At 36.1% G+C, this 21,511-nt stretch overlaps 1 protein-coding gene and 1 non-coding gene across 2 annotated transcripts in view; one reads left to right on the top strand and one right to left on the bottom strand.

The window, feature by feature from the left end:
* The first annotated feature begins 7,122 nt into the window (after positions 1–7,122).
* On the top strand, positions 7,123–7,195 carry TRNAM-CAU (transfer RNA methionine (anticodon CAU)). Its single transcript has one exon. It is a non-coding gene; the product is annotated as a tRNA-Met (tRNA).
* A 9,866-nt stretch (positions 7,196–17,061) lies between these two features.
* Positions 17,062–21,511, bottom strand: part of LOC141431418 (uncharacterized) — a 30,233-nt gene continuing 25,783 nt past the window's right edge. The window contains exons 2-3 of the mRNA XM_074092593.1: positions 20,275–20,340; positions 17,062–18,234 (exon numbers count right to left, since the gene is read on the bottom strand). Of these exons, the coding sequence (XP_073948694.1) occupies positions 18,077–18,234; positions 20,275–20,332 (216 nt within the window). The 5' untranslated portion in view covers positions 20,333–20,340 and the 3' untranslated portion in view covers positions 17,062–18,076. The remainder of the gene's footprint in view (positions 18,235–20,274; positions 20,341–21,511) is intronic.

The raw sequence follows: 21,511 nt of genomic DNA, 5'->3' as shown, positions 1-21,511 counted from the left end.
TCTTTCTGGTTTTCAGTTATTTAATGAATATTATATAGTATAACATTAATAATTGCGTCAATATTTAATGAATATAAATATTGTTTTAGGAATAAATTTTTTATGTTTCAAACTTCAAAACGTGTATTATTTCTGTTGCAACGTTATCCTTTTTTCAGAGTATTTTTTTAAATTTCCATTTCAGTTATCTACAAAATTTAAATAGAAAGTTATAAATAAAAAATAAGAACAAAAAAACAATTCTGATATGTAGGATACGAACTCATGATCATTTACGATTTTAAGTAAGCAGCCGATCAACTCAGCTATCGGCACATTGCTGTTATGGGGATAAAATATCGATCATATCATAATAACTGTTTAACAGCGCCATCTAGTTCATTTCTTGTGAACACCTAACAAAATCGCCAACTCTCGTGTTCAAACGATTATAGAACGTAAGGTGTCCTAACCTATGTATGTACGTGCGGGTCAAATCTTGCAAGTTTGCACTTCAATCCGACCGGATGTATCTCTGGTGACAATACAATAATCTGGCAGTGACATCTTGTTGGTCCAGCCAGGATTGTCTCTGCAGGACGGAACTCCTCAACGGTTAATGGCATCGACTTGAAATTTGGTACGGAAATGTATTATGACAATGCAAGTATCCACAGTCGGCAAAAAAGCTTGTTTTAAAAATGTTTTTTTTACCAAAAAGCTTATTAAGTGCTTAGATCGCCTATTGTCTAACTTGTTTAAATTTTCATTTTTATAATTCACTGTATCAATTTGTGATGTTCAATAAAAAATATTTGTATATTATATTGTGCAGAACACAGGAAAAGACTGCCACTTCTTTCTATCGCACACGGATCTCGAAATTCTAAACAAGCACACATTTTTCATTGTATTTCTTATTTATCAAGTGGGGTGTTTTTAGCACCCTCCCAACTTCGTTAGTGTTAATGAAAAATCGATTCCAAAATGGCGGGCGTCTTAAAAACCCAATCGGTTTTCTTAATGCCCCAAGAGGCTAGTCGGCTGCCCTACAAAAGGTTCCGTATATGAAACATTTTACGAATAAATGAATTCAGAAAAGGAGTGTCTCTGTTCGACTTTTTAACTTACCTACAGCGGCACCTAGTGGCATCCGCTCGATTTAAAATAAAGTGCGGCTAGTTAAAAACTAAAAATTTTAATGTCGTTCCTAATTGTATGCCTATCAAAATATTACTCATAGAATTTATGGTATTTTTTACTGTTACTAACATAGACAGATAGACATAAACAATAAGTAATTTATTGAATCAGGCGTTAGTTTGCGGACCTTATGATAGTAGTAGGTCGCGGGTGAGCAAAGAAATTCTTTAGTTCATAAAAAAGAACATTTCTCGTTCGTTCATTTCTTTTCTCGTTAGTTGTGGTATAAGATCTGCATTATTTATGTGTTTGTTTAATAAGTTTTACACATAATGCAACTGCTATTTATTTATTTATTTGGCTCGGTACAATTACATATTGTAAACAACACAATGGAAATTAACATACATAATGGAAACAATTACAGTGTCTACAATACAATTACAATAACACTCAACATTCATGCACACAAATTTTTAAAGTAAATACTAAGATATAAAAAAGAAGAACCCTAAAAGTTGGTTGTGGCCAAGCGATTCGACGTTTAGCTTCGCAAGCTTTGATAGTGGGTTCAAAACTGAACCCGCATCCCCGAGTTTTTCGAAATTATGAAGGAAAATATCTGCATAAACCTGCGAAGCAATTCAACGGCGTGTGCGAAGTCCCCAATCCGTACTGGGCTCGCGTGGGAACTACGGCCTAAGCCTTCTCAATCTGAGAGGAGGCCTATACCCAGCAGTGGGACGTTTACAGGCTGGGGTGATGAAACTATTTTTAAACTAGCTGAAGAAACTTAGTGTGAATGAATACCAGTTGTAACTTTTTTGACAAAAAATCATTTGATTTTGATTTAACTAAATTTTATATATATTTCATACGAAAATACAAGCTGAAACATGGAGCCCATGGAGCCTGTAACTCACTTAATATTTTTATGTAATAAATAATTGTTTTTAATTTTATAATACAAGTAAATGTTTCTATGAGCCACCTACTTTGACCGTTAGCTTTTAAATTTTTCGTCGTAAATCGAATGCCCATGTTGATTGCTTCATTTGATATTTATTTTTAATTAGCAGAGCGATCTTATCCGGGAGCTAATTATTTTCTTCGGTTTATCTCCTGCTTGATTTATTCCTTTTTTAGGGGTCCGTATTTAAAAATAATACGGCACCCTCGAACTCTAGGCTGTGTTTGTTTTTACATCTCCGTCTATAAAAATAGTCACTCTAGGGCTCTAGGAAACGAATGCTCGGAACTATCCCTATAATTGACATATTTTAATGTTTAATTGACATCTTCTAATTTTATGTTTTTCAGTTGATAACGTCTTCCATAATTTTAAGACATTAAACTAATAGAAAAGTCGTTAATTTTAGACCCAATTATTTCTCAAAAAATTACATCGCTCTGAAGCGATAAGGCTTATCGCTTACCTTGGATAATCTCCATATTCCTACCTGTTTTCTGTTTACTGCTTACTATGTGTTGATGTTCAATAAAGACTTATTGTATTGTATTGTATTGTATCAATCATCAAATCATTCATCAATAATCACAATGACATATCTGTTGAACAAAGGCCTCTCCCTTAGAACGCCACGATGAAAGACAACTCGCCACTTGCATCCAGTTGCCCGTAATTTTCGCGATGCGTCCTCCTAGTGGGAGGCTTCCCAACTCGTCGTCTTTCGATTCGTGGTCACTTCTTCGAGCGATGTAGTCCCGCCATTTCCACTCCATTGTACATTTGCAATTCAAAAATTTGTCACGTTTTTGAATGAACTTTTAACATCGCTGAATGTATTGAAGCATTTATCAAACGGACTTGAAAAATCATGAAACACATCATCAGTCTAACTAACCTAACCTAGATGAAATAATTAACTTAAAATACCTTACATAGAAAGAAAGAAAAAGCATTATTACTCATAAAAAAAAACATGAGCGAGAAGGTATATGTTCAACTAATATGTGGGAAATGGCTCAGACTCGACATGTGCGGTGAGGACTATGCTCCACCGCGCTGGTTGGTTATATGGTGTTCCAGCTGCAGTCGCGTCACTACGTTAACTTCAGCTCGTTTGTGGTGCGCGTGCCGCGGCTGCTGATGGGGACCATCGCGAATGCTGCCATCTGGCCGAAAGATGTCGCAGTTCCGGGGCACCGTGCCGCAGATGAATGCGACGTCAGGGACGGTGACTCAACGGTGTCACGCCGTTTTGTCACCTGACTAGTTTTAAATATGTATTGTTTTCTATAAATTATATTAAATTATACGTCAATTGGTTGAGTAAGAAAATAAGTTTTCAATAAAGTTATCACAAAAAAAATAGGAACCCTCCGGTTGCAATGCTTTCTCGCGCTTGCCCGTCTTTTTTAATGAAGATAGACTTTTTTCTGCGATCTATGGAGGGTTGATTTATGCGTTAATTACTTTATCTGCGTTTAATTGAATAAAAACGGGGAGTTTGTTTTGTATCAGTTTGAAGTTTTTTTTTTTATTTGATTAAAAGCGGATATCTTTTTTCAATTTGCTTTTCGATGGAAAATTCTCTAGGCGGAATAATTTTCCTTTCAAAAACATTTGGCATTCAATTTATTCATACTGGCCACAAAGGTAGGTTAATTTTTTTTCGTTCGATATTTAAATTATAAATCAGGGTTTCTCAACCTCAGGTCTGCGAGCTCGTTAAACGTCTGATTAATAGTAATAAAATAATCTCGAAACTTAGTAGGTAGTTTACCGACAGAATTTATAAAAAAAAAACGGGTAGGTAATTATGTAATCAGTGTATGTAGGTAAACTAAAAAATACATCAGCAAAATAAAGTAACCTTTGATCTAAGCACTAATATCATCTAAATAGTGCATGAAAAATCTAAAATGCAGGGACGCTCAACGATCAGGTCGCAAGCGTTAATTAAAACGACAAAACAAATAACCGTTGACTTCAGTTGCAGTCAAAATTCACACTATCCCAATGTGAGAATTAATTAAACAGTGGCTTTTCACGTGCGCATAGACTTACTGGAAGGGTTACAAAAATACTTTGTGTATATATTAATGTTACGACCCCAGCGCCATCTAGCTATTAAATGGAGAAACGCAGCATTCTACATCGCGCCATCGAAGTTTTTCAATTGAGATGCACACACACAACACACAAACATCACGCCTGTATTTCCAAATGGGGTAGGCAGAGCACACGAAATGTTACCGCTTCGGAGCCACTTTTCGCTATTATAGGTTTTAAGTTTGACAAAAACGGTACAATAGTGACAGGTTGCTACCCTGTCGCCTACGGTATACCTTAACCTATATCCTCAGTCGCCTCTTACGACATCCACGGAAGAAATGGAGAGGTGTAATTCTAACCCGACACCACACGGGTGCATAAATGCAACTTCCAACTTTGTTCTTTCGCACTTCGGTCCCCAGGCACAACATATGCCTTCAGAAAGATCTCTCAGTTAAAAAAGAAAAGAGAGATATCTCTGCTGCTATCGTAAAATGCTACTTATTGAGAGCAAAGAATCTCAAGATAGGACTCCTAACAGTTCATTGCAGGTTCTCCGTTTTTTTAGTCTTATTTTCATTAGAATCGTTACGGGTCTTTCTGAGATCCCTAATGTAAATGATAACTACCTACCCAAAAAAAGGGGACAGGTGAGTGTCATTGGTAAAATGAAAAAATGGGTGTGTGTGAGTTGTGTGTGTTCTTTCTTACAGTGTGTTGGTGGAGGAGCTGCATGAACGCGCATATCTTGCATAAACGTAGCTATCGGTCGCGGGTGAGCAAAGAAATTCTTTTAGTTCATTGATTGCACCTCCGCAAAGTAACGCTCCTGATTCAATAAATTATTTAAAACGAAAGACTAATGAATATAGGTAATTCTTTATAACATTCCTTGTCCAAAAATGGTCTTATACGTTCTATCAAATGTAGGTAGGTATTCAATGAAAACGCAAATGTATTTTTGATTTTATTTTACCGATAAAATTCTCAAGTGGCCCTTATTTTCTTTTAACTGGTATACCACCTCTGAGTTTTTCGAAATTCATGTGCGAAATTACATTTGAAATTTATTACCTATGAGCTTTACGGTGAAGGAAAATATCGTGAGGAAACCTGCACAAACTTGTGAAGTAATTCAATGGCATGTGTGAAGTTCACAATACACAGGGGCCGGCGTGGGAACTACGGCCCAAGCCCTCTCATTTTGAGAGAAGGCCTGTGCCCAACAATAAGTTTTGAAGCTTGAGGTCCCGGGTTCGATTCCCGTGTCGGGGCAGATATTTGTATGAAAAATACGAATGTTTGTTCTCGGGTCTTGGGTGTTTAATATGTATTTAAGTATGTATCTATCTATATAATTAGATTTATCCGTTGCTTAGTACCCATAACATAAGCTTTGCTAAGCTTACTTTGGGACTAGGTCAATTGGTGTGAATTGTCCCGTGATATTTATTTTTATTTTTTATTAAAGTTGAAAGCTAATAAATGTAAATGTATTTTCTTTCTTTCTTTCTTTCTTTAATAGAAATTAATCTTTAAAATTTAAAGGTAAAGTTAAATTGACCGTGCACCACAATGATCTCTTATGAAGATTTCTTTTGTTTTTTAATTTTATTGACTTCTTGATATGACTGTTGTTAACATTGTTCTACCGAGCATAAATCCCTAACTTGCTATACTTTATTTCCAGAACAATACAGGTTACAATACATTTTATTGTAGATTTTTTTTTAGACTTCTAGGTCTTCAAGGTACCTAACAACGAGGTTTGAATCATGAACTAATTTTCAGTTTTGTCAATTTAAGAGTTACTTAATTCAAATGACTTTCGTAGGTAGTCATTTCTAGTCTCCGTAATTCCTTGGTACGGGCCGGTAGACAGTGTGGCCCATAAATTGAGCGGCCCTGTCAATTGCACGCGCGCCAATAGTTGCGGTCGCGGCCGCCGTTGCCAACACGCGACTGTTGCCGCTTTTTGAAATTCGAACGCTTTTTGTTTTTATTTTTTCACGCTATGGTGGTCTATGTACGGCCAATTATAATTTTTTGGGTGGCATTGTCTACAAACAATGTTGGTATTATCCATTTTATATTTTGAATATCTACTGGGAATTTTGAAGGCATCATAATAAAAAAAACGGCCAAGAGTGTGTCGGAGACGCCCAAAAAGGGTTCCGTAGCCATTACGAAAAAAATAAGTAATATTTTTCTAATGATTTCGTATTTTATACGGAATCTTCCAAGTTTTGGTAAATTTTATACTATAGGCTGCTATTTACTTTTAAACTACTATAATAAATCTCGCGTAAACACTCGAACACGGATATATTTCTCCAAATTACAAGTTCCAAAACAAACACAACTCCAACAAAACACGTCTTAACACCTTCGCTCCTCCATATCAACCCCCCTGTCAAGCAACCGCCGATACATTTTTCACCCGTCAAAGTCAATCATATTACTTTTTAATTTAATCCAAACAAACAATTCGAAATAATTGTACTAAAAGAAATAGAATTAAAATCAATCTTACACTATAAATAATTTTCAAGCAAACTTAACCGTTATAGTTTTTCTTGTAAGTTTGATTATATTTACTTACTATTATCCTGATTTTTTAAAAAAAAATCCACCCACCGGTTTAGATTTTAGAGGCGGGGACGCTCGATTTTAATGAAAATGTGCACTTGAAAGTTGAATATTTCGCAAACGAATCCCTGAATCCAAAAATTCGTAAAAGAATATAGGTAAGTACTTAATTCGTTTTTTTTTGACACAACACCAATAGACCAAAAAGTGGAAAAATTATATTAAACTACTTATAATTATCGCCATAGGTACCTACCTACCTACTACGACACGATATGGACACGATTAACTATTTTACCGCACGGTAAACAAAAAATACTTGGTCCGAATGAATTAAGCTATTGAAAAATTGTTAGTCTAATATGTACACTTATTTCAACCGTTTCAACATCGCCTCGGTGGCGCAGTAGGCAGCGCGTAAGTCTCATAATCTTAAGGTCGTGAGTTCGATCCTCACCCGGGGCATATCTTTTTGCTTTTTTTTATTTGTTACTGAATCCAATTTTGTTAGTGAAATCACTAATATTTCCATGAAACTGGTATTTTTTATTGACAAACATTTGTAAAATAGCGGAAAACAAAGGTTCAAAACGAAATCTTATCCAAATAATTATTTTACATGTTTATTGATATCTTTATCATTTTACCATCGTATGCATTATTATTTGACAACGTCAAGATGCCGTGAATCTAAAATAATATCAAAATTAAAACATTATGTGGAAATTTCGTTTGTCGCCTCAACAGACATAGTAACAGTAAAGAGACTTATATATTTTTTATTTTCTCTGACAATTCGCAGATATAAATTTGATTTAAAAAATGACAAAAACACAATCGAACGTAGAATCTGTTCTTTTTTTGAAGTCAGTCATAAATCAGGAATTCTTTAATATAATTTATTGTGTTAACTAACGCCTCAGCATAGTACTGAGTCAGCGACCGTTTCGCTTTGGGGACACACAAAATTGTGTACAAATGCTATATTTCTGTTTGTTTTAATGTTTTTTTTTTGTGTGTAATTGTGTAAATGTTATTGTATTTGTGTGTCTTCTGGATTAGTGAATAAATGTCTTCTTTCTTTCTTATTGAATCAGACGTTACTTACGCGGAGGTCCATATCAATAAACTAAAAAGATTTCTTAAAAGAGAAGAGGTCGAGAGTGAGAGAGGTGAAGAGGTCACGGGTGAGCAAAGAAATTCTATTAATTCAATCTTTAGGTATTTACAGATGCGGCTCACTAGTTTTTTTTATGAGAATGTGCATTTATTGATGTTGGAAGTAATAATAACAATACATTAGAAATCAATACAATACATTATTTTTGAACAATGTGTGGGAGGGCAGCGCCGTCGTCAAACCCAAGCCACCTGGCAGCGGGCTTAAACCACATGCTGGTGGCACGTATGATGGCAACACTTATCCTGGCTCTAAGCCAGCCCAGTATTGTGGTCAGGGAGCGATTCCATTGTTCTGAAATTGCTCCTCCTAAGTGTCTGACGAATGAGGACATTTGGGGTGCAAACCACCATCGACGGATGTTACCAGTGGAGTGAAGGTTGCATGTCGCATTTCACAGCCATCAGAATATTTTAATTGTTTTTCGTTTTCGGCTGATTTCAGGACAGAAGTGACGGGACGTGAGAGGTAAGGGAGCGTTGGTGTCAACAACACGGATGTCAAATAACGCCTCCCTCTGAGCACTCCATACGCCGCGGCATGATAGGTCTGCACGTAGTTCGCAATCATTTTCAGAAATTATTGGTTCTTTTGTTAAGTACGTTGCCCCAAGAATTTTGACAAAGTTCACAAAAGAGATCTCTGATCTCATTGTGACGCCTTCTGATTAGGCCACCGGTTTTACAACAGAGCGCGTGATCGATGTCAAAATGGCTGTTGCCCCAGCCATCGCATGATTGTGGCATGGAGTTAGGTGTTCTATGGTAACGTAATGATAACAAAATAGTACATTGTGTCTTAAGGGCGGTAAATAAGGAATTACAAACGAGAGTCTATTTTAATGAGTCGATGTTCGTAATTCTAGTACGCCCGTGCAACATACAATGTTTTTCATCACATTTGCGAGTAAAATTGTTTATTTGTAAGACAAAATATTATTTTTGCTTCATTGCCGATACCTTAGGCTGCGCTCTAGGGCAGCGCCAGCATCCTCCCCTGCTGTTGCGTGCCCGAGCTGCGGGAGGAGGTGCGCGTGCAGCAGTGCGCGCAGCAGTGTCAGTACGGGCACTGACTCATTTACCGACCTTGGGCTTCATGACATGAAAATTAGTATGGGTAATGACTCATTTACCGACCACGGGTTTCATGACAAGCACATTAAGGTCGAGGGTTTTATTTGGGTGGTTGCAACCAAGGTAGCATGCATGACAATACAATATTCTAGTAGTGACATCCTGGTAGTCCAGCCAGGATCGTCTCCGCAGGACGGAACTCTTCAACGGTTAATTGCATCGACTTGAAATTTTGGTATACAAATGTAGTTTGGGTGACAAAAGCAAAAAAAGCTTGTATTAATAACTTTTTTTTTATGGTTGGGTTAGTTATAATTCTGGTCAGCCTTTACATGACACCAAAATGGCAATTAGCCTAGCATGACCAGACCACGACACATCGTCGCCCGTCTTATTGTGGACAATCGAATTATAATCCAGATCAATTGAGTCACGCCGTATTGGCTGCTGGCTGATTGGTGTGAGAATGGTGACAGTTTTGTTGATGATGATATTAAACACTAGTTTAAACCCGCGGCTTCGGCGTTAGAATATAATAGAATACAATTGTCTTTTGTCACCTTTAGTGCTATACCTTAATTAACTAAAACTATTACTTTGCTCACCCGCAACGCAACCTACAACAAATATGAGTTGATGCAGCTCCTTCACCTCCAAGCTATAAGAACACACACAAATCACACACACCCAACCATCACCATAATACTCTGACGCGTTTCGAACTAAACTAAAATGCATCTTTAGAGAAACAAAACCTCACCATACCTGGTTTCTAGCATGTACAAAATTTTATTGCCAAATAATAATATCATTAAACCAAAAACTTAAGGCAAGACTCTATAAAAATTTATTTCAGAACATTTATAATTCCATAAAAATAGTTAGTATTCTTCAGCTACGTGTTAGTGAATTAAAGAATTAAGAACCTACACACACAGCTACATACATTGAAGTTTCCAGTCCGCACCAAGCCTGCGTAGGAACTACAACCTTAAACTTCTCTTTCGAGGTCTGTGCTCAATCGTGGGATTTATATTAGCTACAGTTGATGATAAAAAGGAAAAAGTTCTCTAGAGCTAGTTTCGAACAAGGCATAAAAATTCTAGACTCGCACGCAACCGGTTGCGAATCGCAGTACGAAAACGGCCGGAGAAGAAGATTTTATGTCTGTATCTAGTAAAAAAAAACTTACCTCGAACACCATAACTTTCCAATCAGCAGTCCCCATTCCAAACGCGAGCATGACTTCATCCAATCACGATCATTGATCTACGTCAATCGATCCATTAGCAGACAGTCATCGCTATATTTAGACCGATACTTTAGCCAATCGCAATCGAGGTCTAATATTAGAAAATGCATCGAATCACGCGGTATACACGAGGTTATCTTGGTTCGGGACGGTTCCATTTGGTTGAATTCATAAAATTCAACAGATTTTACTTTTATTTCAACAAAATAACCTTTAAATATACTCAAACACAGGATAATTATTGTAGAAACATTAAACACGAAACAAATAAAAAAACGTGTTTTTTTGTACCACATCTAATTATTAGTAATTTGGCATTCTCTCCAGTGCATACTTAGACGTAGACGTCTGTATTTTCCTGAATCTGACTATCTTCAAATCTGTGATGCATATAGCTGTGGTTATGGGAAGTCTGTAGTTTCTCCGTTACACGTTTTAAGTTACCAGCAATCGAATTAACAAATCGCACCTTCTTTACAAAAATGACGTGAGTACCTTCTTCAAAATTAAAGAACGAAGCGACATCCTCTTACATTCGATTATGGTTACTAAAATAAAAGGCCGAGACATTTAGGGGTTGTTTCACCATCCATTGGCTAGCGTTAACTGGCGGTTAGGTGTGATGCCGTCTCTATTTGTTTTGTTCGAATAGACGGAGACGGCATCACATTTAACCGTCGGTTAACGCTAATCAATGGATGGTGAAACAGCCCCTTAGAAGATGATGATGAGATGTAGGTTTATTACACTATTTTTTTTCGCGAACGTAATGCACGGGTATTCCTTTCTAACGAATTAGCGAGTGGGAAAAGTATGGATGCATAATTATATCCGCGTTAAACGCTAGCTGCTATAACGTTATGAAACTGTAAACAGCGAAGCTGTATACAACCCTCGATGCAATAAATAACAAAACAGATGCAGGTAGTCGCCCAAGGGTGTATACTTGGACTTGCATGTTTCTTCTTATAAGTTAAAATATTGCTAATATTTTTAAATTTAAAATGGTATAACGCAAGGTTGAGACATCTAGAATGCACTTGAGCAATAAAATAGTTATCTGCACCTCGATGCACTGAATAGAAGGAATTGGTTTAACCTCAATATTGATTGAGGCAATATCATGAAGTGTGAATTTATATAGTCTTAAGTCTTTATGAAAATGGGAGATTTTTTGTGGCACATTTGTGGCAAATGATAGTATTTATGAAAGCAATAAATGAGTTTTTTTTAATAACAAACTTTTTTGTTCTACTTGCATTATCATCCAAAATGGCTGTCTGTCTGTTAGCATCGTAACTCTCAAACAGATGGACTAATTTCGGTGGTTTTTTTACGTGAAAGCGAGTTTCCTTGCGATGATTCTTCTGGTGGCGGTGACGGTTGGGTTTGTGTGATGTGTGTTTATACAACGTGGAGATAGAGTTGCTGCATAAACACACAATTAGTGTAGACGTAGCTATCGGAAGGTCAGAGTGAGCAAAGTAATTATTTTTACTTAATTTATATGGACCTCCGCAAAGTAACGTTCTGAGAGGAGCCTGTGGGCCTGTGCCCGCCAGTGGGACGTATATAGGAAAAAGAATAAGAAAAAGTAACGCCTGATTCAATAAATTATTTGAAATACTAAATACAAAATAAAATACCGTCTTCACACAAAGTTATCAGCTATTCAGTCCCGATATATATCACCCCAGAGACCAACCGGAGATATGAAAATTTTAATTTAAAACACCTTAAAACTTATAGATTTATGGCGTTCGCGACTTTTAATTACTAAGTTGGAGATTGCCGAAGTTTCGGTGTAAATATCGGTTATTTTCTGGTTTTAACGGTTGGTGTTTTCGATGTCTTCTGATATTACAAGTAATGTTTAAAGTTTTCTGATCTTATATTAAATATAATGACCCGGATAACTCACGTCTTAATTCAAGTTTAGCTCGACATGTTTCGGGCTAATCCGTAGCCCTTCGTCTTCGGAGCAACGCGACTCAGCGGCTGTTTTTTTTCTGATCTTTGTATACTAACGAACAATTCCATTTATGACACGCTGTAGAATGTTATCCCACCAAAACATAAATGTGAAATGAGAGCCAAGTTCAATATTATGATATGTCTTGGTTGTTGTTTCAACGATGTCGTTGGCATGGCGACGGATGTCGTTGACAAAAGAAGTGAAAGAAAGAAAGAAAAGTTTATTTTGGCTCCAAAAAGTACCACCTAAAACTAAGACTAGAACTAGCACTAAAACTATGTTACTAGGTGACACGGCAGGATACCAAAAAGGGTCTCCACTCAGCATGTGTTGCCGCACATTATGTGCAGTAACGCCGGTTTTCTGTGGAGCCCAAACGTTAAATAAACATGTATGCATGAGCCAGTTCCTTTGCCCCAGTCAGACGGAAAAAAAATAATTAAAAAATTAAAACCATAGACAAAGGGAGAAGTGACGTGGCTCAGTGTAAAAGGATAATAATACTTATACTGCTGTCGTGGCAATAAATAATATTTTTTAAACATTTTCTTTTGCGATGCGATGCCTCCGACAAAAGGAACTGAGATCTAAATGGGTGTCAAGTTCAAAGGTCAGTCTTGAAATTTATTTGTAACACCATAAAATATTTCATAACAACTTATTTAAAATATCATTTCGTCTTAAAACTTAGGATAAATATATTGAAGCCTGACAAGAAGTCTGACTTGGCTAGTTAAAGTGGCTCCAATTGGTTCGGGTAAAATTACACACGTGCTGCTCGCCAGTTCTGTTAACTTGAACTTGGCTTAACGATAAAACCGTATATTGTTGACCTCTACTTTTAAACTTTTTGAACATGTTGTGTATCTGTCGGCGGCCGATCGTAAAATCCGCCAGATCACGAAATTCCTAGGCATATCGTGAAACGCCGCCATTTCATGATATGCCTAAACGTTGGCCATGCAGGCATATCACGATGTGCCTGAGAAATAATCTGCCTAAACTGGCCAAATCATGAAATCGCGGCGCTTCATGATATGCCTAGGAATTTCATGATCTGCCTAAACGTCACTAGGCAAATCGCTAAACGGTGAGTTTTGAACGATATGGCGGATGTCCCTTAGCCAATTCATGAAATGGCGGCATTTCACGATATGCCTAGGAATTTCGTGATCTGGCGGATTTTACGATCGGCCGCCGACATATCGATATATCGATATTGAATATCGGAAGTCGATACGTGAGAAGTCACTATGACAGATCAAAAATGCCACAAAAATTCCGCGCTCTGTTAATAACATACGATGATATTTTGGCTATGGAACCCTAAAAACTGACTATCTCAGTCGAGTAAATTTCACACTTGACCGTACTAGCCTATCATTCTGAAGTATCGCTTAACTTTTTTTTTATTTATTGCCGCGGTTTGGTTCCTCTATCTCAAAACGGGGACATTTCCGTGGCTCTTTAATTAGTTTCAGGAAATTAAAAAAAAAGTTTAATGGTTTGGGGTCGGCTAAGGTCGAATTAGAGGAATATGTTTATGGATATAGTTTTATTAGTTCATTGATAAATAAATAGGTACGATGATTTATAAAAAACAATGTGCATTTTCGACTATTTGCTGAAAAATATATGTATAAAAATCTACTTAGTTACGCGCGTTTAAATTTTTATAATTTGACACCTAATTTTTTTAAATTAAGTATCACGTGTTGGTACTTGTTTACTACTTTTATAAAGAAACCTTTAATTGACAGTTTTATGACCTATGTTTCAAACTATTTATCGGTTTAGTCAAAAATTAGGTATTATGAAAATTGGGAACGCTTTTTTTAATCAACACAACAAAAGTCATCATTCTGTACCTAATTATAAAGAAAAAACAAAAATGTAAAAAAAAGATGTAACGAAGTGCCCACTTTATTGTAGATACTTACATAATTAAAAATCATGAGTAACAAGATAAGTTAGCTGCGAATTTAATTACGTCAACATTTCTTTATTCAAGTAAAATAAAAGTTTCTAATGCTCTCTTAAACTGCCATCTATAATTCATAGTTAGAACTTGGACGACGTGACGCTTTGTGATTGGTTCGCACTTCATTGATTAGTTTCAAACTGTTGCTACATACTTGCGGTAGATGGCGCGGAAATCAAAATTAGCACAATACTTTGTATAATAAAAATTATGGTTAGGAAATCAGTAGTTATAATCAATAATTTTAATCCATATTATTTCACTTTATTCTTCAAATTAAATAAAACAGTAACAATTAAAATTTAATCTACTAATCCATACCTATGGCTCGTTCAGGCTAGCGACATCTGTTCACGCATTTTCAAACTAATAGCGAAGTTTGTTAGAGTTATCGATCTTAGTATCTAACTGTTGTTAGCAAAGTGCAAGAGATGGCACTGTATCTATAGCATTCACTTTCATCATTTTTAATATGTTTTGGAATTAATGAAACAAATATTTTATTATTATAAATAATGCTAAAAAAAATGGTCGAAAGATCGATCGATAGTGATTTGCCGCTAACTACCTTTCTGTACCTATGAATTAAATTTATAAATTATCGTTCTAGAGACTTCGATCTGGATTATCCACAGTTATTTCACGTTTGTGTATTGTAGATGACACACCCACGCAAACATCACGCATGTATTCCCAAAAGAGGTAGGCAGAGAACACGAAAAGTTACCGCTACGAAAACGGTAACAATAGTGACAGTATTGTAAATAGTGGTAGTGTTGTAGATGAAGCCTTTTAAAATTACTATTGTATTTTAATAATCTCTCCCTCTTAGAATAGCACAATGAACGACCGCCACATGCATCTACCGGTTGCCCGCAAGTCTCACGATGTCGTTAATGCGGGTGCGCCAAAGTTCGCTTACGTTTCGCTAGTCATACTGCAATGTTTGTCCGAATCATCGTTTGTCATAATTTTTTCCCACTTAAACTGTAAATTTTTCTAAAAAAATTAAATGGTCGCCTTATAGAAAACCGTAGGTTAGGTTAGGTTTGTTTTATAACAATTCTGAACAATTGTTGGATTCAGAGAAAAAACAGTTATGACAAACGATCATTCTGACAAACATTACGTTCGGGCAATCAACAAGTAGGTATGCGAGCCGATATGAACCCCGGCATCCATCTAGGTGTTCCATTCTAAGTGATATTCTATTTTCGCTTTAACCGGTAACACTGACCCAGTAAAAATGTGTGTTATATTTTATTTATTAACATTACGCTGTTTTTCTAGATAAAATAGTATTGAGCAATAACGTATAATATTTGAAAAATTCCGAGAAATATCCAAAAAAAGTAAGTCATACTCATACTAATTAAGATAATTAGTTTATAGTGATTAAAATAATTAAGAAATTTAAAAGTAGCTAATAGTGTAAGTAATCAGAAGTCCATGCGTAAGACATTAAAACTGATTTAAAAGTGATTGTGAGTCGTCTAAAGAGAAATATGAGTCATAACCAGCAAGAGAGACCTCCTTCACAGTCAGTCAAATCAGTACGGTTTATATACGGTATAGGCACCTAGTATTTATTATCAATATTAGATAAGTAAAATAGATAGTACCAATCAGGTGATACCGGATTCTTATTATTTCTACTACCATATGCCATAAAATAAATAATATGTTTCATTGTTTACAAATTATCTATTTATGTAGTCTTATGTATAGTATTAAAACTGTGTAGTATATCTTTGTAGCGGTCCGAGGGTCACCAACGGTGCTGGCTGAAAATCAGCGCTGGGGTGTTTATTATTAACGCTTCAGCATTATGCTGAGCCAGTGTCCTATTCACAACCGCAATGACACATACTTTCCTACGTGTTGTCTATTTGTACTTAATACTATTGTTGTGTCTTGTGTTGTGAATAAATGTATTTTCTTTCTTTTCTTTCTTTTCTTTCTTTCTTTCATATGATGCAAGTAAATATGAATAATCAAGAATTATCAATAGAATTTGGCAAAATGTATATCTACATTTTTACCTATTGAACTCATAATCCTACTATTTCCAATAGCATCGTCTTGTACGATTAGATATTTTATGATGTTTATTTCTTGTACAATCTACAATAGACTAGTATCCTGGGTAAATAAAATGTATTCTACTAGCGGTTGCCCGCGACTCCCTGCGTGGGATTCGTTTATCGATATCCCGCGGGAACTATGCAATTTTCCGGGATAACTATCCGTAAACTGAATTTCATCTAAGTCGGTTCAACCGTTTAGACGTGAAGAGGTAACAAACAAATTAACACTTACAACTTTCGCTTTATAATATTAATGGGATTAAAGAACTAAAATATTTTTTTTGCTCTTCCGCGACATTACCTATTCGATAGTTGGGCATTTCTATCTGAAATTCAGTATTCGGATTCATGGCCGTGATAAATATACTCGATCGTGTGTCTTAGTGTGATAAGTCTCGTTTGTGGTATTTTGACTATGAGTGAAAATCACGAAAGTTTAAAACGTTATAAAAATTATCCTATGGGCGAATCTAGCTAATAACATTTGTGTGTCAAATTTCATCCAAATTCGTCGAGCCGCTATTGCATAATTGAGTCACAAACATACGAACATCTTCAATAAGTTTTTCATTTATTTTATAAATAATTAGAACGTCTTGTGCTGAACTTTAATTCGTTACAAAGTTGACAAATAAAGTCCTGTGCCTTTTATCATTTCAATGCCTTAGGTTATTAGAGAATCAAACATTTCTCTGAGAGGTATGTACAGCAAGTCATGTCATCTTCTCACTTTTTTGTACACCTTTATTTGAAAAGTTCTTACAGAAAAAATAAAACATCGAATTAAACCATAACTAATTTATTAGCACTTATTAAAACTAATACATACAAAACATTAAAAATAAACACACGCAAACATCATTTTCTTTAAAACTGTCAAATATGACTTACAATACTTTGTCAATAAAACTGACAAAGGCCGAGCCTTGCCCCGCCAAACTTATCTGCCCCTGATTTTTTTAGATAGTATCTGTGAAAATTTCGAAGTAACCGTAGATCAAAAGGAATATCATTTATTATTGTTTACATAATTAAACATTTTAATATAAATATTTAAATGTAATCCATTTAAATAGCTTTATTAAACGAGAAGTAAATGTGAAAGTGTCAGCAGTTTTTCTTTTGGTGGCTGTTTACCTTTAGACTTAAGCCACGCGCCGCGTGAAAAAAAGGCATCAGAAATCAGCACTCTTGATTGGCTGGGGAACCAACTCCGTTTTGAAATTACGTAAAATCTATTTTGACTGCGTTTACTTTAACAGGTCACAACTCGAAAATACAAACCGAAACATGGATGCACAAAAAAAACCGAAAAAGAGACCAGCGCTGGGAATCGAACCCAGGTCCTCAGCATTCCGTGCTGCGTGCTGTACCCCTACACCACCACTGGACCCGAGTACAGACACAAATTTCTCCTATGCACCACATATCTCAGCTTGTTTGTTTCTTATTTAGCCACTTAAGCAGCGACACTAGTGACATCTATGTTTAGCTCTCATCGAGAAACGTCAACACTCCTTCGGAACTAATCGCTCACAACTGTCAACGTTGCTATCTGACAGACTTTTAGAAGTTAAATAGGTAGTGAGCGGATAGCTTCGGAAGGCGGTCACAATATCAAACAGTTGGGACTATTACGGACGCTGCTCCGTAAGTCTGAAGAATTAAGTAAACCTGTAGATAAAAGGAAAGGCCAAAATCTCCACGAAGGAAACTAGAATGTCCGTGGCTTCCGACCGAAGTCCTCTCCAGACAAGTTGGCGGGTGAACATATCACTCAAGATCTGGATGGTGTACATCATGACTGCTTCCCGCTGTTGTAGCTGTTTTGCCGGCTCCAGGATGAAGCTGGCTTGCTGCTGAAGGAGGACGCTACTCCTGTAGGGGAGTGGGGCGGTGTGAGCGGCATCAGATTCGTGGCCTGGTGGTAGACCTTGGCTGAGAGGCTCATTCCATCTGGAAATGAAAAAGCGATGGTTAGTGTAGGCCAAGACTTCGGTTACACGATCTTTCTGGTTTTCTATCATTGACATCGGATTGACGAATATTATTGGAAACGTTTCATTTTCATCAGTCTGGACCATCTGTCTGACAATCTGAGAGGGGTCCATATCGGCTCGCATACTTATTGATAGTCCAGTTAACTAATTCGGGTCTGACGATTGAGGAAACGTATAAACGCAAACCAAGAGTGGTAGTTATAGGAGTACCCACATCAATGTCAGAAAATGAGGTCTTTAACTGCTTGTTCCACCAAAACTTATCTGATAACCTTCAAAATATAAACCTCGAGTCCTTTTTAAACTCGGTAAAATTGAGTCACAAATCGGGCAAGAAGGATTCTGAGACCTGCAATTACGTGATCGAAGTGACCGCAACCATTCGGAAAGCCATAATAGCAAAAGACAGAGTCTTCATCAACTGGTCTTCGTGTCCCGTAAGAGACTTTACATTAGTCACAAGGTGCTACAAATGTCAGCAATATGGACATGCGGCGAAGTCGTGCCGGGAGACAGCCCACACCTGCGGCCACTGTGGTAATCTGGGTCATTCGGTTAAAGAATGCAAAAACACGTTAGATTTTCCTAAATGTGCCACTTGCTTGCGCTTTAAAAAACCGAGCAATCACACAACAGGAGCCGCTGACTGTCCTGCAAAAATGATAGCTGAAAAAAGATACATCAGCACTGTAGATTATGAAGGAACTTTAACATGATTGTTTAATTTTAACTGAAACTTAGCTATGTATCTTTAGTTGTGTAAGTTTTATCTGTTTTTCATTAACATTGCCGTAATTATAATCCTAATAATCATTACGCACATTTTACTAACACTTAGAATCAATCGCACAATTTCTAGGTCAAATATAACAGACATAAGATGTCTTTATCAGCAATTTTTGTACCAACACTCTAACCCAGTAAGAATCCACTGACGTACAGTATTTATGTTTGACCTGGTAATATCTTTTAAGTAAATATAGTTATGAATTTGTTATTTCGATTTAGTATAACTCCTACGTAGATACTTACTACATATTTATACACCATACTTTGTTTTTCCTTGGTGATTAGGTATTTTATTATATAAATGTTAGCTCGTTTAGCCTGAGATACAGGAATTATCCTAGTTCAGGCACATGTGTTACATAGATTTTAAGTGAAATATTGCATTTTATGTTATTTTGTACCGAAATTCATTCAATAAATTTTATTATTATTATTATTATTATTAATGTTTGTCAGAATGATCGTTTGTCATAACTCTTTTTTCACTGAATCCAATAATTGGTCAGAATTGTTATAAAACAAACCTAACTTAACCTATAGTTTTCTATAGGATGACCATTTAAAATTTTTAGGAAAACTTAAGGTTTCAGTGGGAAGAAAATTATGACAAACGATGATTCGGTCGAAAGTTACGGTATGACTAGCGAAGAGCATGCGAACTTTGGCGCTCCCGTCTGAGAGAGTTACACGTTGATTCTGTCGTCATTTTGACTAGAATGATGGACTGAACTGACACCAGAAGTCAAAAATAAGGTAATATGTGGTAATGTTATGGCACAGGAAGATGCAGCGTTGGCAGTTCTCCCACTACGTAGAATGACATCACGAGGAAGAGGGCTAACAGTGGCAAGTGCAATAACATTTAAAAAAACATTCTTGGTTTGTTTACACACTTGATTCATAGTCACTTGATATCGAAAATCTGCTTGGTCCTTCTAAAATCATTTGGATTCTCAAAAATCTGCTTGATTTTCCTAAAGGCGTTTGAAATTTGGTATTAAGTAGGCAGGTACATTAAATTACCATCAAAGAGATGGACGGAGACTTGATTAAAGCCGCAGGTTCACGGTGGATGCAGGCCGCTTCCAACCAAAGAAACAAGAGGTCTATGGGGGAGGCATGTCCAACAGTGGACGTCCTACGGCTAATAATGATGATGACCATGATGACACTAAATATTACTGTTAGGTTATCAATCAATACTTACTTCCTGAGAAGGATTGGTACGAAGAGTACTTCGAGTTCACTTCCTTAGTGGCAGGCATTTTCAGATCTGAAACAATAAAAAATAAAATAAAATATTTTTAAAAATAAATTGTTCATTGAAAGCATCTACGTAAACAAAACCAGGTATCCTTTCATTTCGCCGAAAAAAAAATCGCAAATGTTTCGTTTCACAAATAGTTCACTTGGCCAAATGCATTTTATTCCGAAACTGTATTCATTTCAAGACCAGTGTGTAGAACTTATAAAATAGGTTATGAGACCAGTTTCATAAAATCCTGAAACATTTGCCAATGATTTTGGCCAAGTAGGGACAACATTATTAAAATTTTGTGAAACGACTCATTTGTAAAAATAACGTTTTAGTTAGACATAAGTGAACCACAACAACAACTATGAATACGACAAAATGTAGTGAACTATAAAGTTAAGCATACATTCTTATGTAATTATTAAGATTGTCAATGCCAGAATACGCACTGTATATACCACACAGTACCAAATTGACAAATGAAGGTTTTTTGTCGACTGTCAAACAAAAGTGTTTTTCTCTCAATACCCACGGCCTCTGTTATCTACTATTGATAAGGAATCGACAAAATCTGATCAATTTCGTTAATTTTCAGGAAAAACAAACAATTTTATTTGTCTTTCTAATCTAAGTTTAGTGGTTATGATTGATAATGAAATAAAAAGAAAAATTAGAAATGATTCCGAAAATAATCCGTATATATACAAATTCGCGTTAAAAATGTGAGTACTTTGCAAAGTACTCACATTTTCAACACTCCATTGCAATGGAGTTTTGAAATTATGTATACACTCTTACAAATTAAATTCAGATATTTTTTTCTTGGTCAACATACTTATAAGTATTGGCATTAATTGCAATACACCAGATTGCGAGGATGCGCGAGGAATCTGTTTCTCATGAACCAATAGAAACGCTTCATTTACTTATCCTAGCACAGGAAAGCTCCTGTGGAAACAGGTCCACGAGAAACGCATTTCTCGCAACACATTCTAGCTCATCTTTGGTTAAAGAGTAGCCACCCTGCCCAAAATAGTAGCGATCTAGTTGATATTAATGTAAATATAGGTTTACAAGCTTAGAATATGGTTGAGATTGGTTTTTTGGAATCTTTTTGTATTTTTTATTTCAATTCAAAAAAAAAATTTTGTTACTTTTACGGTCATCCCATAAAACCTATATCGAAAAT

Source organism: Choristoneura fumiferana, chromosome 9 (assembly GCF_025370935.1).
Source record: "Choristoneura fumiferana chromosome 9, NRCan_CFum_1, whole genome shotgun sequence".
Classification (NCBI taxonomy): domain Eukaryota; kingdom Metazoa; phylum Arthropoda; class Insecta; order Lepidoptera; family Tortricidae; genus Choristoneura; species Choristoneura fumiferana.
The sequence above is the reverse complement of the archived record's forward strand: the minus strand, read 5'-3'. Positions and strand labels throughout refer to the sequence as shown.